The sequence below is a fragment of the Ceratotherium simum genome, chromosome 12 (assembly GCF_057802395.1).
Source record: "Ceratotherium simum simum isolate JZ-2026a chromosome 12, ASM5780239v1, whole genome shotgun sequence".
NCBI classification, from domain to species: Eukaryota; Metazoa; Chordata; class Mammalia; order Perissodactyla; family Rhinocerotidae; genus Ceratotherium; species Ceratotherium simum.
Window position 1 is genome coordinate 3339995 of NC_141911.1, and position 22873 is coordinate 3362867.

Here is a 22873-nt window from a genome sequence, read left to right on the forward strand (position 1 = left end):
CTCACTATTACCCCTAACTATCCACTAGCAAAATTTTGCTTCTTGTTCCCACGACGTTGTGCTCTGCTGGCCTAGAGGTCTTAGTTCCAGAGGGAGGAATGCTTCCACCACAGGACAACAACGATTCCACTGAACTGGAAGTTAAGACTGCCACTCAGCCACTTTGGGATCCTCACGCCTCTGAGTTATCAGGCAGAGAAGTTACTGTGCCGACTGGGCGACTGATCCCGATTACCAAGGACAAACGGGACTTGAAATACACAGTGGAGGTAAGGAAGATCATGTCTGGAGTATAGGAGATCCCCCTGGGACTTTCTTCATAGGTATTACCACACCTATGATCAAAGTCAATGGAAATCCATAACAACTCAATTCAGGCAGGACTCCTAATGACTCAGACCCTTCAGGAGTGAAGGTTTGGGTCACCCTACCACACATAGAGCCATATCAGCTGAGGTGCTTGCTGCGCGCGGGGGAAATGCAATGGGTAGTGAAGGAGGTAGTTATAAATACCAGCTGTGACTGTGTGACCAGTTACAGAAACAAGGACTGTAATTGTTACGAATGTTTCTTCTTTAGTACGTTATGCCTATGTTTTTGTATGTGTATATGTTAAGCAAATATCTTTGTTTTCTTCCCTCTCTTATCCCATTATCATATGACATAAGATGTGTTGACTTCGTATCATAGTACTTAAGTGTTGTTAACTTACATCATAGTATTTAAGTTATGGGACGTGGAGGACAAGAGTAAACACAACCCAAGGACATTGCATCCTCTTCTGAGGAAAGGGTTAGTGTGCTTTCAGAGGTGTGCAGCATACATGCATCATGTCAGATAGAACTATGACCTTCTTATTGTCTTTATTTGGAGATCAAGCATGGTTAGAAAGATTTCTAAATCTTCTAAAATTCTGTATTTGTCAGGGTTCTCCAGAGAAATAGAACCAATAGAGAGAGAGAGAGAGAGAGAGAGAGAGAGAGTATGTGTGTATAGAAAGAGATTTTTATTTTTTTTTATTTTTTTAAATTTTTTGTTTATTGCAGTAACATTGGTTTATAACATTGTAAAAATTTCAGGTGTACATCATTATACTTCTATTTCTGCATAGATTACATCATGTTCACCACCAAAATACTAATTACAACCCATCACCACACACATGTACCGAATTATCCCTTTCACCCTCCTCCCTCCCCACTTCCCCTCTGGTAACCACCAATCCAATCTCTGTCCCTATGTGTTTGTTTATTGTTGTTATTATCTACTACTTAATGAAGGAAATCATACGGTATTTGACCTTCTCCCTCTGACTTATTTCACTTTGCATTATACCCTCAATGTCCATCCATATTGTCACAAATGGCTGGATTTCATCGTTTCTTATGGCTGAGTAGTATTCCACTGTGTATATATACCACATCTTCTTTATCCATTCGTCCCTTGATGGGCACTTAGGTTGCTTCCAAGTCTTGGCTATTGTGAATAACGCTGCAATGAACACAGGGGTGCATGTACCTTTACAAATTGGTGTTTTCAAGTTCTTTGGATAAATACCCAACAGTGGAATAGCTGGATCATATGGTAGTTCTATCCTTGATTTTTTGAGGAATCTCCATACTGTTTTCCATAGTGGCTGCACCAGTTTGCACTCCCACGAGCAGTGTATGAGAGTTCCCTTCTCTCCACATCCTCTCCAACACATGTTGTTTCCTGTCTTGTTAATTATAGCCATTCTGACAGGCGTGAGGTGATATCTCATTGTAGTTTTGATTTGCATTTCCCTGATAGTTAGTGATTTTGAACATCTTTTCATGTGTCTGTTGGCCATCTGTATATCTTCTTTGGAGAAATGTCTGTTCAGGTCTTTTGCCCATTTTTTAATTGGGTTGGTAGTTTTTTTGTTGGTGAGATGCATGAGTTCTTTATATATTTTGGAGATTAGAGAGATTTTTATTTTAAAGAACTGGTTCACACAACTGTGGAGGCTAGCAAATTCAAAGTCCACAGGGTAGGGCTTCTGGCAAGAGTTGTAGTTTGAGTCTGAAGGCAGTGAGCAGGCAGAACTCCCTTTTCCTCCAGGGAAGTGAGCCTTTTTCTATGAAGACCTTCAGATGATTGGAGGAGGCCCACCCACATTAAGGAGGCTAAAATGCTTCACTCAAAGTCTACTGATTTAAATGGTAATCTCCTCCAAAAACTTACCTTCACAGAAACATATAGAAAACTGTTTGACCAACTATCTGGGCACCACAACCTAACCAAGCTGACACATAAAATTAAACATCACAAGTCCCCCCTTGTAAACTTGGCACCCACACACATCTCCATAAGGTCTATGTCAATGGGCACATGCTGTACAAAGATGTGATCTATGACACAACATAAAAGAGGCGAGATGCAGATGTATAGGAGCACAGGGGTTCGGATTCCATTGAAGTTATGTCAGTTTTATAAAAAGTAAGTTTTACCAGCTTAAGATGGTAATTGTAACCTCCAAAGTAACCACTCAGAAAATAATTAAAAAATAAACACAAAAGGAAGGAAGAAAGGAATCAAAATGGTACTACAAAAAATCAACTAAATAGAAAAAAAGACACAAAGGCGGAATTGAGGAACAAAATACATAAGACGTAAGGAAAACAAATATCTAAGGGGCAGAAGTCAGTCTTACCTTATCAGTAATTGTGTTAAATATAAACAGTTTAAACTCTCCAGTTAGAAGGCAGAGATCTTCAGAATGGAGAAAAACAAACAAAAAAGCCCCATAATCCTTCTACATACTGTCCATGAGTTTCCTGATTTACTTTTATCAATATTGAAAGATGCTCTAAAAAACCTAACTTACACAGACTTTACTTAATAATGTATTATCATGATGCCAATTTATATCAATGATAAAAATGTGACTATTTAATAATGGTGCTGGGCATCTAGCAAGACTGCTGCAAAATAAAGTGTCTTTCTCTTTTTTTCTTTTTGTGAGGAAGATCAGCCCTGAGCTAACATCCATGCTAATCCTCTTCTTTTTGCTGAGGAAGACCGGCTCTGAGCTAACATATATTGCCAATTCTCCTCCTTTTATTTTTTTTTCCCCAAAGCCCCAATAAATAGTTGTATGTCATAGTTGCATAGCCTTCTAGTTGCTGTATGTGGGACGGGGCCTCAGCATGGCCGTGGAAGCAGTGCATCGGTGCGCACCCGGGATTCCAACTCGGGCCGCCAGTAGCAGAGCGCGTGCACTTAACCGCTAAGCCACGGGGCCAGCCCCTAAACTGTCTTTCTTACTCTCTTCTTACAAGAAAATAAAGTCTGGGTGAATCAATGACTTAATTATAAAATAGGAAACCACGAAACTACTGCAAATATATAGGAGAACTCTTTCTTACCAGTTTGTAGAGGGAAAGGATGTCTATGTCCCTTGTCCTTCCTAATCTGCCCATGACTCTGCTCACCACCCTGGTCAAGCCCACCCATCTCGCCCCCGGACCACAGCAACTGGTGCCCGAAGATCTCCTGCTTTTGCAGTTTCCTTTGTGCGTTTGTCTGGGCTGGGCTCCTCCCTCTCCACATCCTGACACCTTGACGAGGTGCTGTGGAATGTGGGCTCGCCCTAACGGAAGGGCACAGGAGCCTTTCCTAGGATCACACAGTCACAGAAAGGAAATCAAATTCTTCAAGGGATTTTAAGCACCCCTGGTGCTACTCTTGCCAGCTCTGGACGCCCTTGTGCAGGAGATCAATCCTAACTCACCCAAGTGGAGAGAGAAGGAGACAGGCACGAGGCAGAGCCCCAGCCAACCACCACGCCAGACGTGGTTCCTGTGGCCTTTCCCCACGCTCACAGAACCACAGGGAACACAGACACCCCACCAGGTAGAAAACCGAGGGGTGCGCTCGCAGACATGCCCTGGAAGGTGCTCCACCGGTTCTAGTCTTGCTCCCTTTCAATCCAAGAGTGGGTGCTAAAAATACAAATCCGATCCCATCAGTCCTCTGCCTAAAACGTTTCACAGGTGTCCCTCGCTCAAAAATAAATCCCATGTTCCCTCCATGGTGTCCAGGGCCCTGTGTGATCTGCCCCTACCTGTCCCTCTGAACTCTTCACCCTCCTCTCACCCCAGCTGCCCCCTAGCTTTGCTCAAACAAACCCCTGCACCTGCCCCCTGGGGCGATAGTTCCTGGGGGCCCTTCAGGAGCACCCACCTGGCTCTCTGCACCAAAGAGAGTGGCTCTCTGCATGAAAGTCACCCTCCCCGGGAGGTCTCACCAACCCGGTCTCTGTCCCACCCATCACTCAATTATCCTCACAGTTCCTAGCATGCCTCTCTGACTGTCACGTTCATCCTCTGTCTGGACCATCCCAAAAAGAGAGCTCCAAGGGCAGGAGCCTTGTGCCCTCTGCTAGCACAGTGCCTGGCACACAGAAGACATCCAGTAAATTCCTGTGGAATAAAGAACCAGGAATCACAGGAGTAGAAGACTGGAAAGAGGTGGAGACAGAGTGAGGTAAAGAGTTAGAGATCAGTCTTAGAATGTACCTGGTGGACACTTGTCTTGCTGGGTTACCATGGCGGAGGCAGCTTGGACCTGTGGGGACAAAGCAGGGCCAGGCATGAGTGGCTTCCAGACTCTCACCTTCCCAGGATCCATTTCACATTCTCTTCACCTCACCTCCAAAACTAAGCGGAACTTCCACCTTTCTTCCAGCTTTAAACTCTCACATATTTTTTCCTTTAATATTTTGTCTTACTTAGTTCCACTATGTCTCCAGATGTGTGAATACTCTCTCTCTCCCTCACACACACACACATACACACAATTTTACAAGTGAGAGTTATACAACACGCAAACTTTGAAAAAATCAGGATACAAGATCAAACATTAAATAATGAATTTCTCATTTAAAAAGGTTCCTGAGACATCTAGACCAATGGAGTAGAACAGACAGCCCAGAAATAAACTGTTGCATATATTGTCAAATTATTTTTGACAAACGGTACCAAAACCACTTCCCCATTGGGAAAGGAAAATTTTTTCAGCAAATGATCTTGTGAAAACTGAATATCTATATGCAAAAAAATGAACTGGGACACTTACTTTATACCATATACAAAAGCTAACCTCAAATGTGTCAAAGATCTAAACATAAGAGTGAAAACTATAAAACTCCTAGAAGATAACATAGGGGCAGTTCTTCATGACCTTGGATTTGGCAATGGTTTCTTGGATATGACACCAAAAGCACAGGCAACATATGAAAAAAATGCTCAAATTGGGCTATATCAAAATTTACAACATCTGTGCATCAAAGATTACAATCAACAGAGAGAGAGGGCAACCCACAGAATATTTGCAAATCATATATCTGATAAGGGTTTAGTATCCAGAATAAATAAAGAACTCCTACACACAACAATAAACAACCTGATTTAAAAAATGGGCAGAAGATTTGAATAGACATTTTTCCAAAGAAGATATACAAACGACTAATAAGCATATGAAAAGATGCTCAATATCTCTAATCCTTAGGGAAATGCGAACCAAAACCACAATGAGATGCCATCACACACCCATTAGGATAGCCACTTTAAAAAAAAAAAGACAAGAAAGAAACCAAGAAAACAGAATGATCAGAGAAAAACATCAGTAAAGTCATAACAGATTTGAGCACTGTGAACCACTTTGTCTTAATGGATGTTCAGAGCAGACGTGCAACATCTACTGAAGACTCATTCTCTTCTATGAACATGGTACTTTCACCAAGATAGATGCTATTCTGGGCTATAAAGTCCAAATACATTCAAAAGGAGTGAAATCATATCACATATATTCTCTGATCTCAATGATATTAAACTGGAAATCAATAACAACATCCAGAAAGACCTCCAATGCAACTAAAACCACATAGAAATACCACCTTACACTCATTAGGATGGCTACTATCAAAAAAGAAAGAAAAAAAGGAAAGAAAGAAAATAAGTGTTGGCAAGGATGTGGAGAAACTGGAAGCCTTGTGCGCTGTTGATGGAAATGTAAAATGATGCAGCTGCTATGGAAAACAGTCTGGTGGTTTCTCAAAAAATTAAAAACAGGATTACCATATGATCCAGCAATTCCACTCCTGGGTATATAAACAAAAGTATTGAAATCATGCACTCAAAGATATTTGTACACCCATGTTCATAGCAGCATTATTCACAATAGCCAAAACGTGGGAGTGACTGAAGTGCCTATCGACGGATGAATGGATAAACAAAACACAGTATATCCATACAATGGAATAGTATTCACTTTAAAAATGAAGGAAATTCTGACACATGCTACAACATGGATGAGCCTGGAGGACATTATGCTAAATGAAATATGCCAATCACAAAAAGAAATACTGTAGCATTCCACTCATATGAGGCACCTGGAGTAGTCAAATTCATAGAGACAGAAAGTAGAATGTGGGTTGCCACGGGCTGGGTAGAGGGGGGAATTGAAAGTTGTTTAACGGGTATAGAGTTTCAGTTTTGCAAAATGAATATAGCTCGAGAAACTGGTTGCACAACAATGTGAAGGCAGTTAATACAACTGAACTGTACACTGAAAAATGGTAAATTTTATTTGATATATTTAAAATTTAAAAATTAAAAAAATTTTTTTAAAAATTTATATTTTAATTGAAAAAATTTTTAAAGGTGCCTGACAAGCTGACCCTAATAGAACCTATCAGTGTCCCACCAAATACCAGAGTCACAGAAAAGTGACAATACAGTGATTTGTATCATGATCTCTGAGCTACAGTTGACCTAAGAACAATTGGAGAAATCTGAATGGGGTCTGAGAATTAGGTAATCGTAATGTATTGATGTTATTGTTTGATGTTACCAGGGAGAATGTTCTTGTTTGTAGGGAGCACACACTAAAGCGTTGAGGAATGATGCTCATCATGTTAGTATCTAGTTTTCAGATGGTTTAGAGAAAAGCTTTTGTATAGTTTTTGCAACTTTTCTGTAATTTTGAGAGTGTTTTAAAATAAAAAGTTAAATTAAGAAAGCAAGTCAGAACAAAAACATTTTTTTGAGCTCAGTTCAACCGACTGTATCTAAACAAGATAAAACGCAGCTTTCTTCCACATAACGGCTGGTCAGGCATTTGCTGACAGCAAAGCTCACGTGTCCCTCAGGGCCTCCCTTGTCCAGGCTGGGCCTCCTCTGAGTCCAGGCAATGTCAGTCTCCTTTCTCTGCTCTCACAACGCTATTCCCTCCTGTGTTTACTGGCTCCCTCTCTCATCGACTCTTTCCCTGAACATTTGATTATGAAAGTTTTACACACTCAGTAGAATTTAAAGATTTGTACAATGAACACCCACAAACAGTGAAATGCATATTTTCTAAGTGTGCCATTCAACGAGTTTACCAGTTCACACACATGTGTAACACAAATCCTCTATGTAGATCATAGAACACAGCATTACCACAGAAAAGTCCCTCGTGCCCTTCCTTTGGTAATCCGAATGCAAAACATCATCCCAAAAGGCGACTATTTCTCCAGCATAGAATGAGTCTTCAGTAGACATAGCATGTCTGCACGTCTGCTCTACGAACGCCAATTAAGTCGGGATGGTTGACAGTGTTCGGATCTCTCATGACTTGACTGAGTTGTATTCATCTAATCATTTTATCAGTTGCTGAGAAAGGTGTGCTATGACCTCCATTTAATCCTGTACAGGTTTGCTTCATGCATTTTGAAGTTCTATTATTAGGCACACACGCACTGATGATTATTACGACTTACTGATGAATTAACCCTTTAACACCACAAAAGGTCACTCATTGTCTCTGGGAATATTCTTCGCCCTAAATCAATTTCATCTGATGTTAAGATAACAGAAGTTTCCTTAGGTTTACTACTTGGATGTACTTTTTTTCCATCTCCTTATCTTCAATATACCTGTGTCTTGCCTCTAAATTGCATCCCTTATTGACAGTATATAGTTGGGTCTTGCTTTTTCATTCATTCTAGCCATTTCTACTTTTGAATTATACTGATTTGGTGATAAGGCTGAAATAGATCTATAATTTTACCATTTATTTTCTGTTTGTCCAGTCCATTTTTTTCCTGTTCCTCCTTCTCTGCAAAGTTTAATATTAATGAAATATTTTTTAGAATCCCACTTTAATTGTGTGTTGTTAAATTCTTTTTATTGATGTCTTAATAGTTTATAACATTGTGAAATTTTAGTTGTACGTTATTGTTTGTCAGTCACCATATAAATGCCTCCCTTCCGCCCTGTGACTACCCCGCAACCCCTTTACCCCTGATAACCACCAAACAGTTCTCTCTGTCCGTGTGTTAGTTTATATTCCACGTATGAGTGAAATCACGCAGTCTTTGTCTCTCTGGCTTATTTCACTCAACGTAATACCCTCCAGGTCCATCCATGTTGTTGCAAATGGGACAATTTTGTCTTTTTTATGGCTGAGTAGTATTCCATTGTATATGTATACCACATCTTCTTTATCCAATCATCAGTTGAGGGACACTGGGATTGTTTCCACTTCTTGGCTATAGTGAATAATACTGCAATGAACATAGGGGTGCATATGCCTCTCTGGATTGTTGATTTCAGGTTCATTGGATAGATTCCCAGTAGTGGGATAGCTGGATCATAGGGTATTTCTATTTTTAATTTTTTGAGGAATCTCCATACTGTTTTTCATAGAGGCTGCACCAGTTTGCATTCCCTCCAGCAGTGAAGGAGGGTTCCCGTTTCTCCACAGCCTCTCCAACATTTGTTGTTTTCTGTCTTGGTGATTATAGCCATTCTAATGGGTGTAAGGTGATATCTTAGTGTAGTTTTGATTTGCATTTCCCTGATGATTAGTGATGTTGAACATCTTCTCATATGCCTGCTGGCCATCTGTATATCTTCCTTGAGAAAGTATCTGTTCATATCCTCTGCCCATTTTTTGATCAGGTTGTTTGTTTTTTTGTTGTTCAATTGTGTGTGTTCTTTATGTATTATGGAGATTAACCCCTTGTCGGATATACAATTTGCACCATATTTTCTCCCAGCTGGTGGGTTGTCTATTCATTTTGATCCTGGTTTCATGTGCCTGGTTTTCAGCTGTTTAATCTGATGAAGTCCCACTTGTTTATTTTTTCTTTTGTTTTCCGTGTCTGAGTAGATGTGCAATCCAAAAAGATCCCTTTATGACCGATGTCAAATAGTGTACTGCCTATATTTTCTTCCAGGAGTTTTATAGTTTCAGGTCTCACCTTCAGGTCTTTAACCATTTTGAGTTAATTTTTGTGTATGGTGAAAGAAGATGGTCTACCCTCATTCTTTTGCATGTGGCTGTCCAGTTTTCCAAGCACCATTTATTGAAGAGACTTTCCTTTCTCCATTGTATGTTCTTAGCTCCTTTGTTGAAAACTAGCTGTCCATAGATGTATGGGTTTATTTCTGGGCTTTCAACTCTGTTCCATTGATCTGTGTGTCTGTTTTTGTACCAGTACCATGCTGTTTTGATTACTATCACTTTGTAGTATATTTTGAAGACTGGGATTGTGATGCCTCCAGCTTTGTTCTTTTTTCTCAGGATTGCTTTAGCTGTTCGGGACCTTTTGTTGCCCCATATGAATCTTAGTATTCTTTGTTCTATTTCCATGAAGAACGTCATTGGGATTCTGATTGAGATTGCATTGAATCTGTAGATTGCTTTAGGTAGTATGTTTATTCTTCCAATCCATGTGCATGCAATATTTTTTCATTTCTTTATGTCACCATTGATTTCTTTCAATAATGTCTTATAGTTTTCAGTGTATAGGTCTTTCACCTCCTTGGTTAAATTTATTCCTAGATATTTTATTCTTTTTGTTGCGATTGTAAATGGGATTATCTTTTTGAGTTCTCTTTCTGTTAGTTTGTTATTAGCATATAGAAATGCAACTGATTTTTGTTAAGTTGATTTTGTAGCCTGCAACTTTGCTGTAGTTGTTGATTATTTCTAATAGTTTTCCAATGGATTCTCTAGGGTTTTCTATATATAAGATCATGTCATCTGCAAATAGTGAGAGTTTCACTTCTTTGTTGCCTATTTGGATTCCTTTTATTCCTTTTTCTTGCCTAATTGCTCTAGCCAAAACCTGCAGTACTATATTGAATAAGAATGGCGAGAGTGGGCACCCTTGTCTTGTTCCTGTTCTCAGAGGAATGGCTTTTAGACTTTCCCTGTTGAGTATGATGTTGGCTGTGGGTTTGTCATATATGGCCTTTATTATGTTAAGGTACTTTCCTTCTATACCCATTTATTTGAGAATTTTTATCATAAATGGATGTTGGATCTTGTCAAATGCCTTCTCTGCATCTATTGAGATGATCATGTGGTTTTTATTCCTCATTTTGTTAATGTAGTGTAATACGTTGACTGATTTGCGGATGTTGAACCATCTCTGTGTCCCTGGTATAAATCCCACTTGGTCATGGTGTATGATCTTTTTAACATATTACTATATTTGATTTGCCAATATTTTGTTTAGGATTTTTCCATCTATGTTCATCAGTGGCCTGTAATTTTCCTTCTTTGTATTGTCCTTGTCTGGCTTTGGTATCAGGGTGATCTTGGCCTCCTAGAATGTGTTAGGAAGTGTTCCATCTTCCTCTATTTTTTGGAATAGTTTGAGAAGGATAGGTATTCAGTCTTCTTTGAATGTTTGGTAAAATTCTCCAGAGAAGCCATCTGGCCCTGGATTTTTATTTTTTGGGTTTTTGATTACTGTTTCAATCTCTTTACTTGTGACTGTCTATTCAGATTCTCTATTTCTTCTTGGTTCAATTTTGGGAGATTGTATGAGTCTAAGAATTTATCCATTTCTTCTAGATTGTCCAATTTATTGGCATATAGTTTTTCATAGTATTCTAATTCTTTGTATTTCTGTGGTATCCATTGTAATTTCTCCTCTTTCATATCTAATTTTATTTATTTTAGTCTTCTCTCTTTTTTTCTCAGTGAGTCTGGCTAAGGGTTTGTCAATTTTGTTTATCTTCTCAAAGAACCAACTCTTTGTTTCATTGATCCTCTCTACTGGTTTTTTGGTTTCAATTTCACTTATTTTTGCTCTAATTTTTATTATTTCTCTCCTTCTACTGAATTTGGGCTTTGTTTGTTCTTCTTTTTCTAGTTCTGTTAGGTGTAGTTTGAGGTTGCTTATTTGGGCTTTTTCTTGTTTGTTAAGGTGGGCCTGTATTGCTATGAGTTTTCCTCTAAGGACTGCTTTTTGTGCATCCCATATGAGTTGGTATGGCGTATTTTCATTTTCATTTGTCTCCAGACAGTTTTTGATTTCTCCTTTAATTTCTTTGATGATCCGTTTGTTGTTCAGTAGCATGTTGTTTAATCTCCACATCTTGGTCACTTTCCCAGTTATTTTCCTGTAGTTGATTTCTAGTTTCACAGCATTATGGTCAGAAAAGATGCTTATTATGATTTCAATCTTAAATTTATAGAGGCTTGCTTTGTTGTCCAACATATGGTCTATCTCTGAGAATGTTCCCTGCGCGCTTGAGAAGAATGTGTAGTCTGCTGTTTTTGGATGGAGTGCTCTGTATATGTCTAAGTCCATCTCATCTAGTTTTTCATTTAAGTCCACTATTTCCTTATTGACTTTTTGTCTGGATAATCTATCCACTGATGTAAGTGGGGTGTTAAGATCTCCTACTATTATTGTGTTGTTGTTAATATCTCCTTTTAGGTTTGTTAATAGCTGCTTTATGTACTTTGGTGCTCCTGTGTTGGGTGCACATATATTTATAATTGATATGTCTTCTTGGTGGAGTGTCCCTTTTTTCATTATATATTGCCCCTCTTTGTCTCTCATTACCTGTTTTATCTTGAAGCCTACTTTGTCTGATATAAGTATGGCAACACCTGCTTTCTTTTGTTTGCCATTAGCTTGGAGTATTGTCTTCCATCCTTTCACTCGGAGCCTGTGTTTGTCTTTAGAGCTGAGATGTGTTTCCTGGAGGCAGCATATTGTTGGGTCTTGCTTTTTAATCCATCCTACCACTCTGTGTCTTTTGATTGGAGAATTCAATCCATTTACATTCAGAGTGCTTATCAATATATGAGGGCTTAATGTTGCTATTTTTTCGCTCATTTTCCAGTTCTTTTGCATTTCTTTTGTTTCTCATCCCATGTATTTTGGATTGGTAGTTTGGTAGTTCTGTATGATGTCTCTTTTAGTTTTCTCTTTATTTATCATATGTGAGTCTGTTCTGATTATTTGTTTAGTGGTTACCTTGAGGTTTGTATAAAAAATCTCATGGATGAGATAGTCCATTACCTGATGACCTCTTATTTCCTTAGACTAAGTCGATTCAATCCCTTTCCACTTCCTCTTCTAAGTTATTATTGTCACAGTTGATTCCATCTTGTGTTGTGAGTGCGTGTTTAAAGTGATGAGGTTATATTCATTTTTGGTGTTTTATTTCCCTTAATCTTTGATTTTTATAATTAAGTGCTTGCTAACCTATTCTGATAGAGAGCTGCAATTTTTCTGATTTTGTCTACCTATTTTTCTCCTTACTTGAAGTTTTGTATCCCCTTTCTCTTTTCTTCAGGCATGAGGGCCTTCTTGAGCATTTCTTGTAGTGGGGGTCTCGTGGCCATGAACTCCCTTAGCTTTTGTTTATATGGGAAAGTTATTATTTCTCCAACATACTGGAAGGATATTTTCGCTGGATAGAGTATTCTTGGCTGAAAGTTTTTGTCTTTCAGTATTTTAAATATATCATTCCAGTCTCTCTTAGCCTGTAAAGTTTCTGTTGAGAAATCTGCTGAAAGCCTGATGGGAATTCCTTTATACGTTATTTTTTGTTTTTATCTAGCTGCCCTTAATATTCCTTTTTTCACTGACTTTTCCCAGCTTTACTACTATATGCCTTGGAGAGGGTATTTTCATGTTGATATATTTAGGCAACCCATTGGCTTCATTCACTGGTATGTCCAGCTCCTTCCCCAGATTTGGGAAGTTCTCGGCTATTATTTCCTTGAAGAAGCTCTCTGTTCCTTTTTCCCTCTCTTCTCCCTCAGGAATACCTATAATCCTTATGTTGCATTTCCTAATTGAGTTGGATATTTCTTGGAGAACTTCTTCATTTCTTTTTAGTCTTAGTTTTCTCTCCTCCCCTATCTGGAGCATTTCTGCATTCCTATTCTCAATAATGCCAATTCTTTACTCCATATTGTCAGCTCTGTTCTTTAAAGATTCCAGATTTTCCTGTATCTCCTCCATTGTGTTTTTTATCTCCAACATTACTGATTGGTTTTTCTTTATGGTTTCAATCTCTTTTGTGAAGAAATTCCTGATTTCATTGAAATGTCTATCTGTGATTTCTTGTAATTTGTTGAGCTTTTTTATGATATCTATTTTGAATTCTCTGTCTCTTAGGTTATAAATTTCCGTGCCTTCAGGATTTATTTCTGGGTGGTTGTCATTTTCCTTCTGGTCTGGAGATTTAATATATTTTTGCAGTGTGCCTGCTGATGTTGGCTTGTTTTTCCTCATCCTAAAAATATCTGGTCGCAGTTTCCACCTGCCACCACTGGGTGGGGGTCAAGAGCTGTGCATTCTGAGCCCACTGTGATCTGTGGGCACTCTGGCTGATGGGTTGTGCTGAAGCGCCAGGTGTGTTGGGGGAGGGGCTCTCTCTTTCGCCTGCGTGATCCTGGGGAGCTACTCATTCTTCCCTCATTATCTGCTTTCCTGGGGTACTCAGATGTCAATGGCATCCCTGCAACAGTTCCCTCTCCTCTGTATGGGAATTTCCCACAGGCTGTTTGAGAACTTGGAGAAGGACGGTTTTCCGGCTGAGGGCACCCCCTCCCACCTCTCTTTCTGGGAGCCATGTGGACCCGGAGTTGCCGATGGAAATGGGAGGGGGAGGATTTCTCCTTATCTCTCCTCGCTTCCTCCAGGGGCTCCAATACATCCACTCTCAGATGTGTGGCTGTGTGGGTCTCTCAGAGGTTTTTTTGTGTTGTGTGAGTGTCCTTTGTTGGTATGCGAATGTGGTTTTTGTTGTATCTTGTCGAGGGAGAGTCTATGAGGAGAGCTCACTCCACCATGATGTTGATGTCTGTTGTTTAATTATTAAACACTTTTCTCCCCATTTACTCTTTAGTTTTGTTAATGACCTCTGCCAGCTCCCAGGTTAGGAACCTAGAATCCACCTTGAATCCTTTTCCCTCCTCTTACCAAGCCCATCACATCGCCTGCCTTGTGTTATCATGATCATCTGCCTCAGATCCAGATCTGCTGCCACTTTCCTCTTTCAGGCTGACAGAACCTAACCATGCAACCTAACCACTAGTCCATGTGCCAAATGCTGCTCAGGCCATGTCTGAGTTGTGGAAATTAATAAAAGAAACCTTAACTAAATTAGAATTGGGAAGGCCTGTAGGGGGAGCTCTCATGCCCTATCATACATTGTCAATTACTCCAAACAAGAAGAGACATGAAGTAAAACTAGTTATTACTGAAGGAAGATATCTCTCTGGCAACAGCCCAGCCAATGAGAAATGCTACAGCCCAGCCAATGAGAAGCCATGGCCACCCTGAACTGTTACTTTCCCCCAGTGGACCTTCCTTTAACAGCCCCTACCTATTCCCCTTTTCTATTAAAGCAAACTCCTCTTCTTTGTTTTCCGAATTTGCCTATGGTTCACCATAGAGGCACATTCCCAATGCAATTCTTTTGGCTATTCCTGAATAGAGTCATTTTGAGGGTAAAATAGAAGGTGAATTTGATTTTTAAGTTGACAGAGTTCACACATCTAATCCACCATCCCCTGGGCAAACACTTACCTATAAGTGAGCTGATTTGCTCAGGGCCCACCCAGTGAAGACTTGACACCAGGCTCCAGGAGCCTATGGACCTGGGTAATTCCTCAGTATTATATTTAGCTACCTCTGTTCTCAACCTGCCTGTCATATTTCCCACCACTCACATTAAATACACTCTAGAAAGGATGAGGAAATCATATCAGCATTAGTCCAGGCATCTTAGAACCCAAGTTATCCACTCACTCAGGAAGGGCAGGGCTGGAGCCTGGGTGGCGACACTGCACAAGGCCCTGGAGAGCGTCAGGGACAAGACATGGCCCTTCCTTTCCCCAGGACAGTTCCCAGTCACAGGGAGCTGAGCCAGAGACACAGATAACCCCAAGGTCAACAAAGGTGAAAATAGCCTGGAGGGGCTGATCAGGTAGAGGTGACAAATGCCACGGGTGGCAGGGACACTGGTGGACATAGAGGGAAGAGTCCGCATGGACAGGGTCACTGACAGGAATGGCGTCCAAGTAAAAGGGGGGAGGGGACAAAACCAAGTGGGAGGATAGAGGCTTTCCAGTGTGTGGTCACCTCCGCTTGAGGGACCGAGGGTGTGGCCAGATCTGAGAGGCTGTGTTGGTCCACGTGTGTGTGTGCACGTGTGTGTGCGCGTACGAGAGAGCGAGACAGACAGAGAGACAGAGGGAATGAGACAGTGCGGCACTCAAGCAGCGTGGTCAAAGGAGAGAAGGAAAACGAAAAGGAAGGAGGCGGTATGTTCTGGTTCCTGTCCTGCGTGGACTGCTGAGCCTGCCTCATCCCAGAAATGAGTCATTAGCTGGGGGCTTTCCTTCCCTGGCTCCTCCCCAGAAATGATGCAAGCATTAGACTGTTCTGGAGCCAAGTCCGATCCTCATACTCCCTACGATTTCCTCACCAAAAATTAACTCAAACAATCTCCTTTTTCTTCTCTAGGTTAACACACCCTGAAAGCTACACTGTTTATCTTAAACTTAGGGGTGATTCACAGGCTAATACATCAGTATCAGATCTGACCTCAAGGTTGTCCTGTGGCCTGAGATATGCCTCCGAGGTTTATGAGTTTTTTTTTTAACTGTAGTAGGAAACTGAACTGAAAATCAAGTCATCTGGCTTCTTGTCCAGGGCCAGCCACTAAACAGCTGCATGATCCTGGGAAAGTCACTTCCCCTCCTCTCTAAACTCATGTTACCTTTTTTGAAATAAGGGGTGGTACTAAATGACCTCTCAGGGACCCTCCAGCAGTGACCTTGTGCTGGCTGAGCACAGGCCTCATAGACGAGCACCAAATGCTCCACTGGGTCAGCAGGGGACCCAGTGACCCAACCTTTGGTGCTGCTGCCCCTGAGGCTGTTCACTGGCCTGCCTGCCCCTCCACCAGACCACTGGGTGACCTTCAGCAAGTCACCAAATTTATCTGTGTCTCACACTGCTCATCAGAGAACAAAGATAATCATAGTTCCTACATCTCGGCATTGTTGTGAGAATTAAATGAGTTCCTTATGTCTATAAAGTGCTGAGAACAGAGCATGGCCCACGGTAAGTGCTGTATTTAAGCACAAGATGTGGTTAGTACAATCATTACTCACAAAGCTGATTTCAATCAAAACCACATCCACCATCCACCTATACCATAACCTGGGGCTTCACCTCTGTCAGAGGAAATTTATCTCCCCCAGGGCCCAGACACTCCGAGTGAAGGGCTCATCAACTCCTTGGGGGGTCAATAACAGTGCCCCCCCCACCGACACACAGAAGGGGAGCCCAGTGCTGGCCTTGGCGTACTGCAGGAAACTGCCCACAGTTTCCAGGCTGCAGCTCAGGGAGGGGGCACTGGAAGCTCTGGGCCTCTGCTGAGGAGACACAGAGAGGAGTCCAAGAGGCCGAATGCAGCGCAGAGAACTGGGGAAGGAGAAGCTGCACAGAGAGGGCTCTGGAGACGTGCAGAGGGGCCCGTCCAGGGTCTGGGTGAGAGCTGATCTGTGCACACACGAGAGGGACCCACCCAGGCTGAGAAGAGACCACTGGAAATCAGCAGGCTGGACAAGGACCGAGGCTCACCAGGGCTGGGAAATGTCCATGTTCCCATCCACCAGAGCAGACAGACCGCAGAAGACGGTGCTGGCTAGTTACCAGAAGTTTACTGTTAACCAACCCTTAAGAGTGAACTAAACTCCAATGACCTAATAACGAAATTCTTCCACTTTAATACTGAAATTGTCCCTGTGTCTTACTTGTAAAAGTAGTCATTCCTATTTGCCCCCTCCCTCTCAGTCCCTCTCTACAGACTGGAGGTGAATCCCAGCAGAGACACTTGCCCTCTCTGAGCTGCAGTTTCTCATCTGCAAGCTGTAATTATCTCACCTCCCGCAAAGGTCCGAGGTGGTCGTCTAAAGTGTTAGCACCCTGGGGTGTTAGGCACAAGGCAGATCCTCTCTCCCTTCCCCATTTCTCACATACAACTGAACAGGAATGGCGGGAGATGCTGTTCCCAGGCCAAAATAGAGCTGATATTATAAAGGAGATCAGGCCTAAAATGCTGGAGACCCATTCCTACTGAGTCTCATTTTCTCCATATGAAACACAGGTGAAAACCATACCAAACTCCCTGTGTTGTTAGGAAAATTACACTGAATAACGGATGCTCAGTGCAGGACACAAGCTGCCCATCAGCACATGCTCAGTGCACGTTACTGCCCCCAGGTCTCCTCCCTCACCTGGAAGGCAGAGCCCTGCTCCTCTTCCATCCCTGGCTAAGGGAAAGTGGTCCAAGAACCGGGACTGAGGCCTTCTCAGCAGGCGCTGGGTGACCAGCCACCTGCAGCCACAGGGACAACTGAGTCATTTGAGGATGCCAGGCCTGTGGCCCTGCAATGCCATCACGGTCATCACTTGACATTTGGGCTCCTCTGCGTTCCTCCACGACCTCCTCCAGCATCGCTCTACTCCCTGTTCTTCAGAAGCTCCTGCCTCCACCGCAGGGAGCCGAGACCAAGGTGCCAACACGAGCAGGTGGCAGCCACTGCTGGGCTGGACACCATGTGCCCTGTGGCCCTCCCAGCACCACAGTGGTGGACACCACCCGAGGATGGGATCTGTCCTCCCACACAGCCTCCCACGGCGCCCCCACAGCTCTCAGGGGTTCACAAAGGGCCCTGCAGACTTCTCCCCACTTCACATGGGAGGAAGCGGGGGCCACACCAGGGGCCCAAAGCTGGAAAGGAGTCGAGCAGGCCCGCTGTCTCCAGCTCCCATAGCAGGACTCACACAGCCTGACTGAGCTTCTGAGCCTCTGAACCTCACAGTTCCTACTTTGATAGAGAGGGACCTGAAATGGGGCCATACCAGCACTGCAGACAAGGACCTGGGGCCAGGAGAGGGCTCAGCACTGGGCCCCATCTGATGTCACCCTTCCAACAGCCCGAGCACATGGGCCCCATCTCATTACAGGCAGGGCTGGGGCAGTAACTGGCCCCAGGTGACACAGCTCAAGGGCAGAGCTGGGATTCCAGTCCCCCTGCTGCCCTCCCCTGCAGCCTAATCCGGGTCTCCTGGTCACCTGCTCCCAGTCTCAGAAACCTCATGGATCCTTGAAATCTCTAAGAGCACCAACGAAGCAGAACCACAACTCTGTGGTGCACCATTCTTTATCTCTTGACTAGCAAAGAGTTAAAGTTCAGTGTAGTGAGGGTGTGAGGAGAGAGGAGTACCTGTGGACTCGGTGTGAGTGTAAAATGGTACAGCCTTCTTCTGGGGGACAGCTGGTCATTATCTACACAAAACTACAAAATTATCTGACCCGCTGACACAGCAATTCCACTTCTAGGGAGCCACCCCACAGCACACATGGAATATGGCACATACAAGGGCATATACTCAGTGCTGTGGAGTTAGCAAAAACAAAAACCGGATATAATCTAAGAAGATATCCGTGAGACAAGAGTAAAAGAAACTGGTTCACCCATATGTGCTTTACCCATACAATAAAATACCATGCAGTTGTTAAAAAGAATAAGATAACTCTGCATGCACTGACATAAAACAAATAATGGAATTTGTCACTAGTTTCACGATATAACAAAAGGGATCATGACTGAAAATGCATAAAATAAAGGCAAGACTTGAGAAGGGATGAGAAGAGGAGTTGGGATGTCAGAGGCCTAGGTCTCACGTTCCCCAAACCATCAAATTCAGATTTTTTACCTGTCTACACAGGTATCCTCACATTCACCCAGAGACACACCGACCTGATTCAAGTGAGCCATTCAGAAAGTAGCCTTAAACATGGGTCTCACATAATGCAAACTAATATGTTAAAAATAAATTCTGTGATTATTTTGTGATTATAAATGTTATTGCTTCTCCGAATTTTTTTTTTTTTTTTTTTTTGCTGAGGAAGACCAGCTCTGAGCTAACATCTATTGCTAATCCTCCTCGTTTTTTTTCTCCTCAAAGCCCCAGTAGACAGTCATATGCCATAGTTGCACATCCTTCTAGTTGCCGGACGTGGGACGCGGCCCCAGCATGGCAGGAGAAGCGGTGCATCAGTGCGCGCCCGGGGTTCCAAACCCAGGCCGCCAGCAATGGAGCACACACTCAACCACTAAGCCATGGGGCTGGCCCTCCGAATTTTAAATTAATTTGTTACATGAAAATACTTTAAACTTCATGATATCTGCAATGTTGATTTGGCATTTAATTTTTGTTTTTTAAACACCTAAGGAACCTGAAAAGTGTGATGGGCCAGAGTTTCATCAACCATACGCCGAAGTACACAGTTTTCCACATGGAGCTTTTTCAGGAAGTATGCAGTTTTCCACATGGAGTTTTTTAAGGATGGCAGTACCGGTTTGTGCTCGGGAAGCTTCACACCCCTTCTGAAGAATGGGGCACGGTCTGGATCCCTGACTAAGCGATGAATGGCTGTTTACACAGAGACTTTTCTGTGTGCAGGAACGTGACTAGAAGAAAGCTGGGAAACTGCTCCCCGCGCACACACGGGGGTCAGAACCCAAACGTGGGGAAGGCAGCAGAGTGGTCTCTTCGCGGGCTGCGGTTTAACCGACTTCGGATGAGTACGTTTTAGAATTTAAACGTAAGTGTAAAAAGGAAAAACAGCCCCCCACCCCCACCCCCAGCGGCCAGGGGTTGGCCAGTTCGGATCCTGGGCGCGGACTTACGCACCGCTCATCAAGCCTGAGGCGGCGTCCCATATAGAAGAGCTACAGCTCTAGAACTGTGATACACAACTATGTACTGGGGCTTCCGCGAGAAACAAGAAAAAAAAGAGGCAGATTGGCAACAGATATTAGCACAGGGCCAATCTTCCTCAAAAAAAAAAAAACAGTAAAAAGAATGAAAGAAAAGATAGCCTGCGCTTGCCCGGGAGTTTCCAACTATTCTGGAATTTACCCCTAGGCCAGCCAAGGACGGGGCGGGGGAGGGGCAGCCGGCGCCAGCTCTTCTCCTCTCCCCCCAGGTAGGTGCCGCTCTTCTCCGGACTCTGCCCACTGTTCGATCTGCCTGGACATGCCTCGGGCAGGCACCCGGCCGTGTCCCCCCTCTCCCCCTGCTCCTTCCCGGCCACCAGGCGCGCCTTCCGGACTCACCGGCAGCAGGACACCGAAGACGACGAAGCTAAGGGTCCTGGGGCCCCGGAGCCGAGGCCTGGCTCCTCGCGCCGGCCTGGGACCTGGGGCGCGCCCCGCTCGGGCGCCCGAGGCGGCCGGTGCGCTCGGCCCGCGCTGCCGGGTGAGGTCAGGGAGCGCTCCTAGTTCCCGCCGCCGCCGGCTGAAACCTGGCAGAGGCATCAGGAATTACTCGGTGTGTTTCCTGGGGCGCTGGGACGTCCTGCAGGACGCGGGGTGTTGAGGATATTTGCTTTTTGGGACTGTGGCAGCCTGTTTTCTTATCTTTGACATTGCGTCAGCATGGTGTCAGCGGGAGGGGCGAATCGGAGCCAATAAGCAAACCTTCCCACAGGTTGGCAAGACTCGTGACTTCAGTGACGTGTAGATACATCCGCGCCCCGCCTGAGTGAGAGCCACACGCCCTCTGGGAGCACCTTTCGGAAGTGAGGCGGGATGTGGAAAGAAGGGTATTGTGGCAGCGGCTACCCCGGGCGTGCAGTTCGTTTCTGGGTCCTGTCCACGCTAGGACAGGCACAGGAGGCGGGGGTGGAGGGGGGGGGGCCTGGGGGGGTAGGGGGGGGCCTCATCTCCCTGACGTTGTGCCCTCTGCTGTGACCGGTGTAGTGAGGTTGAGAGTCCACATCCAGGACCTGTCCTGATCCTGCCCTCTTTCTAGAGCCAAAGCATCTCATGTTCATAAACCCTGTACTACCCAGTCCTGACTAGGGCCCTCTGCCCGCTTTTAACTTCTGCTCCCCGCTCCCGCCAAGGGTCTCTTTGACCTAGTGCACGGATGTCATTCATCCAGGGTCACATTGCAGCTCTGTCTCAGCCCAACGTTTCTCTGTCAGGGGCTTGGTCTTAGTACCTCCGTAGCCAGGTGCCTGGCACAGAGCAGACGCTCAATGAATGGACCGGTTGCCGGAATGAAGGACACAGAGGCCATGATCAGCGGGTCTGAATTCAGGTCACCAATAGACTTCCACACCTCCCCTATCAACACCTTGAACATTCTGGTAATTCCAGGTCCATCATTTGTCTCTTGTCTGAGGTCTTCATGTTATCTCATCTCAACCTGCCTGCTGCTGCTGTCAGGCAAGCCGGAGGAACCCACTTCAGCCTCTCTTCTGGATCTTCCTTCCCTGTTAGAGGCTTTAAAACCCTTAGGAAACAGAACCTCAGAGACTACTGGACGCATGAAACCAGAGGGGCCTAGGTAGGGTCCTCCCCACGTGGGCCAGGCCCTTCCAGCTGTCCCTACACCCCCAGCTCTGTGCTAAGCCTGTTTTATCTTCCCAGCTCTCTGAATATCTGTCAATGATAATAGGGCCCTGATTTCACAATCCAGGGTCACCATTCACATTGGGCAATGCTGTGCTTCCTGTCATCAGGCTCAGAGACACGTGTTCAAGTCACCCTCGACTGCCCCATCTCCCCAGTTTGTCAGGACCAAGTAGTTATAAAAGCCTGCCCATCCCACTCCTCACAGTTCCCGCATCTTCCTCCTCTCTCCGTCTAGTCCTCCAGTGTCTGGGTAGGGCCTCTGATGTCTGTGGGTTGTTGCCACAGACTCCATAGTGCTGTTCCCAAGCCCGTGTCCCTCCCTCTTCCTCATGCCAAGGAGGATGGTGGGACACAGCTGGCTCCAGTGAAAGGAATTTGTCAGTTGGCACCGGGAGGAAAATGCCAGCTCTGGCACTGGGCGAGTCGGTGCTGCTGGGCTCTTCATCCTACACGGTGTGTGAGCATTTGATGACACAATGCAAGTACAAATACTTGGTTCAAAAAGCTCCATTGAAAGTCTGTTACAGTACATTTCAGATTTGATGATACAAAATAAAAAGAATGATAAAAGAACTCTTATTAGGAAACCCTTCTCCACTGAAAGGAAAAATCTACTAGTGGGTGAGCCTGGTTCAGAGCAGGGTTGCTGGTTGGCTGTGGTCCTCAGCTGGTGGCACCAAAACACACACAAGGCGGGGTGTGGTGTCCTGGGTTCAACATGTGGAGGAGAGGGACAGCTGTCAAATGGCAGACCTTTTACAGTGATTCAGCAGGGAGAGCGTGAGGTGCACTCACAAGGATAGAGAAGAAAGAGGAAACCTGAGACGTAACAGACAAGTGATGAGAGATGAATATGAGCAGTCAAGGAAAAAGGGCAAAGGTGACTCCAGACTCAGGAGGAGGCGGGTGGGTGAGAATACTTACCACTGTTGTAGTCATCGATTCAGAAAATGTGCTTGTCCAATCTCAAGATGCTATAAGTTGTCAGTAAAACTAAAAAACGTGGAAACCATGTAATGAAATTCCACATAGTGGACATTTCACATCCAAGCAGTGCAGCAGTGTGCACCCACCCTGTCTTCTAGGCTACTTGGGA

At 44.0% G+C, this 22873-nt stretch overlaps 1 protein-coding gene across 5 annotated transcripts in view; it reads right to left on the reverse strand.

The window, feature by feature from the left end:
- LOC147915764 (tumor necrosis factor receptor superfamily member 10A-like) overlaps nt 1–20753 on the reverse strand; it is a 41190-nt gene extending 20437 nt beyond the window's left edge. For 2 of the 5 annotated variants that reach the window (XM_087437316.1, XM_087437313.1), the window contains exons 1-2: nt 20473–20750; nt 4542–4590 (exon numbers count right to left, since the gene is read on the reverse strand). In XM_087437316.1, the coding sequence (XP_087293442.1) occupies nt 4542–4590; nt 20473–20673 (250 nt within the window). In that variant the 5' untranslated portion in view covers nt 20674–20750. Of the gene's footprint in view, nt 1–4541; nt 4591–20472 lie in introns of all 5 variants that reach the window. The other 3 variants (XM_087437314.1, XM_087437312.1, XM_087437315.1) reach the window with 3 other exon arrangements.
- Between the last annotated feature and the right edge of the window lie 2120 nt (nt 20754–22873).